The sequence below is a fragment of the Callorhinus ursinus genome, unplaced genomic scaffold, assembly GCF_003265705.2.
Source record: "Callorhinus ursinus isolate GAN/ISIS: 27379988/994484 unplaced genomic scaffold, GSC_fseal_2.0 scaffold51, whole genome shotgun sequence".
In the NCBI taxonomy this organism is placed as follows: Eukaryota; Metazoa; Chordata; class Mammalia; order Carnivora; family Otariidae; genus Callorhinus; species Callorhinus ursinus.
In genome coordinates, this window is record NW_027397113.1 from 9,817,758 (window position 1) to 9,827,404 (window position 9,647).

Genomic DNA, 9,647 nt, shown 5'->3' on the forward strand with positions numbered 1-9,647 from the left:
CTCTCTTCAGTACTTTCTAGCATCTTGATGACACATGGCATTTCTCTCTCTGTGTTTCTCTCCTTAAGGTGTTTCTTGTTCCCCTTTCCTGGCTGGCCTTTGCAATAACTACATTTTGCAAAGATACTCTAATAGCTGTTATAATAAAGCAAGGGAATGTAGACCACAGTTTGTCTTGTCATTAACAGGACCTCATCCTAAATTACAATTTTTAAAAAAGATTTTATTTATTTATTCATAAGAGACAGAGAGAGCGAGAGGCAGAGGGAGAAGCAGGTGCCCCGCAGAGCAGGGAGCCCGATGCGGGACTCGATCCCAGTACCCTGGGATCATGACCTGAGCCAAAGGCAAACACTTAACCATCTGAGCCACCCAGGCACCCCTAAATTACAATTCTTATTGTAGCTCCTTTTCTGCTGCCATGGCAACCACGCAAGGACTAGAAGGGACCACAGGGGCTGGCCCTGGTGTGTACCAGCCAGAGAAGTCTGCTGTTCTACACCCAAATCCGTGGAAAGGGATTCCAGAGAAGTTCTTGAAGGGAGATCCTAAAGTCCTCGGGGTAAGTCAATTGCAGATCTGGAAGTAGACCAATCATGTTGTAAACTCACAGCTGATCAGTTTCAATGACAAATACTCTGTCCCATTAACCTCATAATATATCAGCCAGCCCTCGGGATGTTGGTATTTGATGTTCAGGCCTTATCAGTCAAAAATGGTACAATATTCTATTACATCATGCTTCTAATCTCATTGTATTTAAAATATAGTGACTTCAGATCTATTCTAGGTTTGTGGGTCATCAATGATAACTTTAACTTCAGCTAGGAAGAGCAGCAGAAGAAAGGCTGCATGCACACTAACTGGTGTCTACCCAACAGATCTTTCTGATAGCTGATTGCCCCACATTGTTACTGTCTCTGGGAAATTTTCTTAGCCTGCTCCTCAGAGGATAAAAATTCTCTTATTCTCAGTGCATTTCTGTCTGGAGTCTCAGGTGGGTGTGCCTAAAAGAAATGGACAGTTTAAAGAAAGATAGATTAGTGCAGGTGGAAGGAGAGTGAATACAGATGTTGATCTCTAGCCCAAGCTTTAAATCAATGGGACAAGATCATTATGACACTTTGTATCCTTTTTATGCCATGGGATAATTGTACTCCAATGCCTCTAGTTTTAGACCCCTGTACTCACTCATGTCCTCAAGCCCTAGACACCAAGAAAAGATCATATTGCTCCTATACACATGGCCCTTCCTTCACATTATTTTTCCTTGCTTCCTAATTCCTGAGTCACTCCTATCTGAGCGTGTGCAAAGGAGAGCAAGAGCTACAGTAAGAGTAATGTCACAGGGGTCAGTGAAGCACCTCTGGGTAGGTCCTGGTACCTACCATTCTTTTTACCTTGAAAATGGGACAATTGGGATAGATATCCCAAGAGACAATTTTAGTAAGTTAATATACCTATATTTATTTATATGAAATAAAAATGATAGGACAATATCAGGACCATCTGACTATTTTAAAAGATGGAGAAGAGGGGTAACTTAGTGGTTGGAAAGGGGGTGGTAGATAATCAGTTTTTACTTTCTTCATCATTTCTAGGTTGTGCAGATCCTAATTGCCCTGATGAAACTCAGCCTGGGAATAATAAACATTAATGTCACATTTCCACTTAATGAAGTTCATTATTTGTCAGAGCATGAGTTGTACAAAATTGTGGGGTCACTGATGGTGAGTAGAACACCTTCTGATATAGTTGGAGACAACATAACATAGTTGCTAATATCCTGAGCTTTAGAATCATATCCTAACCCTATTTTGTAGTTCCATAACTTTGAGAAAGATATCTAATCTCCTTTTGACTCCACTTTCTCACATTTAATGTAAGGATAATACTATAAGACTCATACAAAGCTGGGAAGATTAAATACTTAGTATGTATCATGATATATTACAGCAGCATGTAGCAAAAGCCCCAAATCATAATGGATTAAACATTGAAAGCATTGATTGTTTTACAACAAGAAACCCAGTGGCTAGTCATCTCCAGGTTCGGTTAGTTCAGGAGTGCAAGGACCTCATGGAGGATGGCTGGCATATCACATCAGACTCGATACATCTCATTGTTCATAAACGTTTTGTATGCATAAATCCTTTATATTCCCAAACCAACTCTGGGCAAAAGTAATGGATTTGTCATTGTTGGCTTGGACTAATTGAGATTCACTTCTCAGGCTGGGAAGGGTTCACTGAAGCTCATGAACAAAATGAGGATTTCGTTAACAAGGAAGAAGAGGAGACATGGCTGGTATGCAGGCAATTTATAATCAGCTATCAAATCTTAGCAAGTGGAGCTGGTATTAGATAAATTTTGTTTCATAAATTTAACAAGAATAACTATAAGATTAAGTGAAAATTTAAGAAAGTTGAAATTTTTCTCTTAACATAAAATGCAAGAGAGTTTCTCTGCAAATGAAGAGTGTAAAGAGAACATAAAGTATCAAGTGAGAAATGGAAAATAAGTTTATAAACTGGTTTTATGTTAGAACCAGAAAACCCTATTCAAGTATTGTAGGGTTTCCATTCATCTACAAAGTTGAAAATGAGAGAGTTTAGAGTTTTATTATAGAGTTCGCTTTTTGTTCCCCCTCGCCTGTTTATAGAAGAAGTGCAAGATTTGAAGAGCAGCTATGCTGTGTTACTCCTGGGCATTTGTACCATGATTTACACGTCTGATGACACTAATGTCAATAATAGCTTTTATTTAATACTTACCATAATCTGGGCACTCTTCTACATGCTTTGTATATTCAATTCTCAGACTTCTGAGAAAGGATTTACCATGGCCCTCATTTTGTGGATGAAGAAACTGGGACTTGGAGAAATTAAGTGATTTGTCCAAGATCATGCTATTATTTGGTATAGGAGTCAGGACTCAAACAGGGTCGTTCTGATTTCAGTCTTGCAGACATCGGCCACTCGCATTTTCTGCTTCCCCTTTAATTTCCTTTTCAAGACCACTTTGGAAACCAGTTCTCATAATTTATGTCCTCTACACATGTTCCGTAGATTTCCAGGAACTGCAGGAGCTAGGTTTGTCAATTGAGCTATCACTCAAACCATCGTAGGAATCCCACTAGATGATTCTTTGCTTAATTGGTAGAACATTTCAAATTGGAAAGCAAACCCAGACATTCAAACAGTCAAATAGTTTAAGGCAGGGGGGTCCAATCAACTTGATATCAGTTGTTTTAGCTAAATGGAAAATAATTACCCAATGATGGAGCCAAATGGAATAGTATATTATTAAAAAATTTTTTAAAATAATCAGCATCTAATATGGAACTTAAAAACTTTCTTTGCTACTATTTTGTTTATAACATTTAATAGTCATTTTAAATAAAAACAATTGTTAGTTTCTTTTCTTTCCTAAAATCTTATTAAATTTTGGTACCGTATTAGGGTTCCTTCATATCAGGAATTTAGAAGCTTTCTTTATATTTCAAGGCCCTCAGATGTTTAAATACCATTGCAGTTAGACATTTTTTTGAGAGGCTTGAAAAATTCTCCTGTGAATCCATCTGGCAGAATTTCTCTGTTGTTTTTTGGGAAAAGAGGAGGATTATTTACAATCTATTGTGTTTCTTCCAATATAATTGGGCTGTTTGACAAATTTATCACAGTTAGGGGTAAGTTTTAGTAAGTTTTGACTTCAAATATTTGTTTAAAGTTTTTTTACCTGCATTTTTTCACTCTTGTTACTAATTTATTGTTTCAGGGTCCTTGTCAATTGTAGCAGGGGCTAAAACTACAAAAGGTCTGGTGAGTAATGTTTCCTTTTTTTTCTTAATCTGTTTGCTTATTTTTGTCCCAAAAGAAGAAAGATTAACCAAGTATTTATTCTTCCAGAGTACAAGATGGGTTTTGTTTGTTTTTTAAAAATCAGGAGAGATTGTTTTACATAGTTGCATTGGTCTTTCAGAAATTATAATAAAAAATTGGCTGGTCATAAAATTACTGATATGACAATGAATAGTTTGGGAAGGCAGTTGTTGAGAGAATCTTTATAAAAATATGGAGAATTCCTGAAAATGTCAAATGGGACTGGCCAAACAGACCTTGCAGCTTGAGATCCAGTCCATAACAGTGACACCAAGTGTTGGTGTGGCATAATATTTGTTGACTTACTGATTAAAATGTGTATTCCGACTGTTTATGGAAAGGATTTTCATTTGCCTTGCAATGGAAGAAATTCACAATAAGGCTATTAAATAAGGTAAAGCAAATTTAAATCACAACTCTCATGCCAATATCTTTCACAAAGCCAATAAAAAGCAAAAGCCCAGATCTCAACATATGTTTTTGCTCGCTAAAGACCATACTTGAGTTTTCTTTGCTCAAAAGATAAAGATCAGACTATGGAGTGTGATCTCTATGGCTTTTCCAAGTCTGACCTAAGTATGTCTCCCTAGCTTCTGGTCCAGCTATAACCATTAAAATCCCCCTCAGGCTACAGCCACACTAAACCTCTCATGCTTTCTTGGAGAATTTTAGTTCTTATAATAAGCCTCCAAGGGAAGAAAATGCAGGAAAGGAATACAGAGCAGAGGGAGGTCATACACAAAAAGCATGGAAGCCACATTTAGAAAATAATACGCAGCCAGGCACCCGATGCTGAGCATGGCAGGTGATGGGCACGGACAGAACTGTCTAGCTAACATGGAAAAAAAGAGTTTATCTCATGTGCGTGAGGGTTGTGTGAAGGATTCAAGCTTGGAAACAACAGGATCATGTTTGTGTTTGGGCAGGAGATGAGCTGGAAGTGCTGTGAGGGGAGTGCACAGTGAGGAGACAGCACAGTGGCCAAGATAGAGCCGCTGGACTGTGGGAACAAGAAGCGAGGGGTGTAGAGTGCTTGTTGGTGACACCCCTGAGGATACCACTGGGTTGCTGAATTGACTTTCCTTCCTAGGTCAGAAGTAGCCTAGGATTAAACATCTCCAGTCCTGTCTTGGCTGCATTAGGGATCTTGTTCACTGCAGGCCACTTGAATAGTTTTTGATTCAATCTCTTTCACTGTGGCAGTTTTGAGAAGACGGAGAACTGCTTGATGTCCCTATCTATTTTAATGGTGACTGCTTCCTTTTTTCCTGGGATACTGTGATGGAAGCAAGTCACAGGAGCTCTGGCTCTGGCAAAAGTAACACTCGGTAGTCCCTAGCTGATGGATGAATCAGCTATTTGGGAAATTGAATTTGGGAAATTGAAAATGATTGAAGAAGAGGGAAAATCTTTTATTGAGGAGCCAGGCCCACGTCTCCTCTTTCTCTTTGTTCCTCCATACATGATGAGGGAAAGTGGAAAGGAAGCTCATGGTTATAGAGTACCTACTCTCCCTAGTTAGTGCACTAAGCATATTGCATATTTTTTTTCTGTTTAATTTCAAAACACCAATTCTGTTATCCACTGTAAAAAGGGAGCCCAGATGTCAATCCCTCTGTGTCCCCAAGGCTCCCTGATGGAGTTTCCTGGTTCTCTAATAATAAAATAAAATTGTCTTGAACATTATCCAACAAGTGGCAAATCACCATTACCCCTCCCCACATCTCTGGATGTTCTTGCAAGATTAAGCACTTTGGGCCTCAACACCCAGCTCCTGGCAAATTCTCAATTTCCATTCTGTATTTCACTACTTCTCTGTACCACTTGCCCTCATTTAGATGTTATCCTAATGGCTTTAATTCTCCAAATTGCCACTTACACAAGCTATTGTAGGTTGTGAAGCTGTGGGCCTCTGGGTAAGTGCAGGGAGGAGCACTCTTGAGGCGCAGCCCTGGCCAAAATGCAACTGAATCTTTATTACTAAAAAGTCTATTAGCCATTTTCAGCACCGCTGAGTTTTCTGTTGTTTCTCCTCTGTGTGAGCTCCCTTCTGACCTTTCTCCGTGCTTAGTTAGTTCTCTGTCTCACTGTCTCTTGTGTTCACCCAAATGTGGAAATTGAGCATTCTTCCATACTCATTATGCCTCTTCTTCATTCCAGGCTAATCCTCGAAAAGTCCTGAGTGCTGTATAGTCATGCCAAAATAACCCCTTGACTGTCTCTGCTAAACTAATTCATACTCCCCTTGAGGTTTCTAACAGGGCTTTTAGTAGGCAAGTTTATTTCTTGCCACTTACCCAAAATAAGAGAGTTTCTTCAGAGAACTTAGATTTTCCCCCAAGATCATGCAGTTAGGAATTGGCAGAAGCAAGATGAGATTCTGTGCTTTCCTGCCTCTAATGCCCCATTCATATTTATATTTAATATTGTTCTATGTTGTTATCCTGAAGAAGAAGCCTACTTTCAGTTTCTGCCATTCTGCCCATTTGTAGTTTGTCAGTTACAGTGCTAAGGACCAAACTTGGAATGGGCCAGTTTCATGCGGCTGGCTGCCTAGGCATGGGACCTGCGCAGGCACGTTGGGCTTACAGTTAGAAGAACCCTACACCTTCTTTACTACTCTGCTGTTGCTGTCTTGAAGTTCTTAATGATTTTTTAACAAGAGGCTTTCAAAATAAGGTAGCTGGTTCCATCTTGATCTCAATCACCTTCTCCCAGAGGCCGTCACAAATTCCTATTGTGTGAACATTTTTTCTGCCTGTCCTTATAGCAGAGCAAATCCATAAGGGCTTCTTGGGATCTGAAGTATCAGGTCTCTTCCTGCCTGGGCACCTGCATGGTCAGTCCGCAGGTCTGTGAGCCCATACTTTACTCCTGGTCCTAGCGTTGGCACTCTAGGAGACATAAGAAGGAGACCAGGCCCCTACCTTTAGGAGCTCCTTGGAGGAAAGTATAGAAATATTGGAAAACAGCTAGAGGCTGATCAAGGCCTAAGAGCTTACTTTTGAATATGATTATAAGAAGAGGTTAGAAAAGGTGAGCTCTTTGCAGGAAAGAGGACAGCACATACTACCTGGAATCAGGAGGCAGAACAGTATGAGACTGCCAGTGATCAACTCTGCTTGATCTAGAAAGACAGTGGTTTATATGGCTCAAACTCATATATTACATATATATTTGCTACTTTTTGTTGGAAATCTAGCCTGACCACTGTTTTTTGTAAATAAAGTTTTATTGGAACATAGCCACACCCATTTGTTTACATATTGTCTATGTCTGCTTTGGTGCTCTAATAGCAGAATTGAGTATTTGTGACAGAGACCTTGTGGCCTGTAAAACCTAAAATATGTGCGAGCTGGCCTCTTACAGAAAGTTTGTCAATTCCTGGTCTACCCCATCAGATGGTAGGATCCTTGAGGGTTGGGAAATTGTCTGTTCTATTTGCTGCTCTGTCTTCTATGCCTACAACAATTCCTGAAACATAGAGGCTACAATATGTTGAAGAGATGAGTAAATAGATTTTAAAAAATGATGAATGCTAACATTCTCAAGGCCCAGTTGAGTCCATGTCACTCATGTCCCGGGCTCTTAATCTATCGGCTCTTCCACAAGGAAAGAGAGAATATTTAGACCAAAGAATCCCAGGCATCCAATTCAGGTTTTTAGGAGTAAGAGTACTGCCCAGTGTTTCTCAAATCTGACCATATATTTTGGTTAAAGATTAAACCTAAAGCCAAAAAAAACACACAAAAAACCTAAAGCCAGTTCTCTGGGGAGATGGATTAAAGACTGATTAACTTGGTTTTTATTGTTATGTTAGTTTCTTATTGCTGCTATAACAAAATTATTGCCAACTTAGTGACTCGAGACAACATAAATTTATTATCTTACAGTTCTGGAGGTCACAAGTTTGAAATGGTGCTCATCGGGTTAAAATCAAAGTGTTGGCAGAGCTACATTCCTTTCTGGAGGCTGTAAGGGAGAATCCGTTTCCTTGCCTTTGCTGGCTTCTAGAGGCTGCCTGCAGTTCTGAGCTTGTGGGCCCATCCTCTGTCTTCAAAGCAAGCAGTGCAACATCTTCAAATCTCTCTTGGACTTTGACTCTTCTGCCTCCCACTTCCACTTAGAAGGATTCTGTAATTATTTTGGGCCCACCCAGATAATCCAGAATAATCCTTTCATCTCAATGGTCAGTTAATAAACAGCCTTAATTTAATCTGCAAATTTAATTCTCCTTTGCTATGTAACTCGACATATCTGTAGGTCCCAGAGGTTAAGATGTGGACCTCTTTGGTCTGTTAATATTCTGCCCACAATTATCACTCTGCCTGCAACTACCAAGATAGGAGATCATACTATTTTGTCAACTATATGGAATTTTTGGTGTTTGAAAAACCTAAGTTATCTTTATGATCCCTTACCCCCCTTTAAAGAGTTTTCACATTCTGTATCTACAATAGCACTGGAAGGTAGAGGGTGGGGAAAAGTGATTATTTTACTGATGAAAAAAATGAGAGGATAAGTGGCATTCAACAGGCCAAGACTGGCCGAGGGTATATGGCTGCAGTGAGGAGCCAGTTTTATTGACAGCAGGCCAGTGCTTCTCTTTTTGCCTTGTAATCAGATGGTCAGTGTTTTCATCTTGTCATCTCTATTTCTCACATTTCCTGCTTATAAATTTGTTCCTAGAGTATAGATGTTATGGTGATTCTGTTAAGTGTGCTAGAGTTCTGCATTGCTGTGTCCCTCTCTGCCTTTGGATGCAATGTAACCTGTTGCCATCCTGAGGGGGTGAGTATTGGGCTTGCCTCGAAGACATCATATTAGTTTTCTATGGCCGTGTAATACATTCCAGAAACTTAGAGGTTTAAACAACACACATTTATCACTTCTCAGTTTCCATGGGTGAAGAGTCTGGGCACACCTCAGCTGGTTCCTCTGCTCAGGGTCTGACAAGGCTGTGATCAAGAAGCTAGCTGGGGCTTCAGTCTCAGCTGAGGCCTCTGATCCTCTTCCATGCTCACGTTGCAGAATGGACTTCCTTTCAGCTGTGCAACTCATGACAACTAACTTCTACTTTTGAGGCCAGCAAGAGAGTGAAAACCTCTGATGCTCTAATTTTTCTTTTAAACAGCTCATATAATTAGGTCAAGTCTACCCAGAATAATGTCCTTTTTTAAATTGATGTATACAGCTTCGTTATTTGACAGTTCTATTCAGTACCCAGTGCTCACCGCAATGTGTCACCTGTCACCATGTAAGGTTATTACAATATAATGGATATATTCCCCATGCTATGCTTTTCATCTTCATGACTGATTTATTTTATAACTGGAAGTTTGTACCACTTAAGCCCCTTCATCTATTTTGCCCATACCCCCACCCACCTCCCCTCTGGCAACCACCAGTTAGTTCTCTGCATTTAAGAATCTGTTTTGTTTGTTTTGTTTCTTTAGATTCCACATATAAGGGAAATCATATGGTATTTGTCTGTCTCTGCCTTACTTCACTTAGCATAATACCCTCTAAGTCCATCCAAATTGTCACAAATTACAGGATCTCATTCTTTTTTATGGCTGAGTAGTATATATCCATCTTGATCATCCATGAATTTATCGATGGATACTACAGTTACTTCCATATCTTGGCTATTGCAAATAATGCTGCAATAAACATAGGGGCACATGTATCTTTTCAAATTAGTGTTTTCATTTTCTTTGGGTAAATACTCAGTAGTGGAATTACTGGATCATATGGTATTTCTGT

At 39.5% G+C, this 9,647-nt stretch overlaps 1 protein-coding gene across 1 annotated transcript in view; it reads left to right on the forward strand.

Moving 5' to 3' along the window:
• Positions 1-406: 406 nt before the first annotated feature.
• MS4A4A (membrane spanning 4-domains A4A) overlaps positions 407-9,647 on the forward strand; it is an 11,021-nt gene continuing 1,780 nt past the window's right edge. Inside the window, exons 1-5 of the mRNA XM_025878759.2 lie at positions 407-562; positions 1,602-1,730; positions 2,234-2,315; positions 3,778-3,821; positions 8,571-8,672. Coding sequence (XP_025734544.1) covers positions 422-562; positions 1,602-1,730; positions 2,234-2,315; positions 3,778-3,821; positions 8,571-8,672 — 498 coding nt within the window. The 5' untranslated portion in view covers positions 407-421. The remainder of the gene's footprint in view (positions 563-1,601; positions 1,731-2,233; positions 2,316-3,777; positions 3,822-8,570; positions 8,673-9,647) is intronic.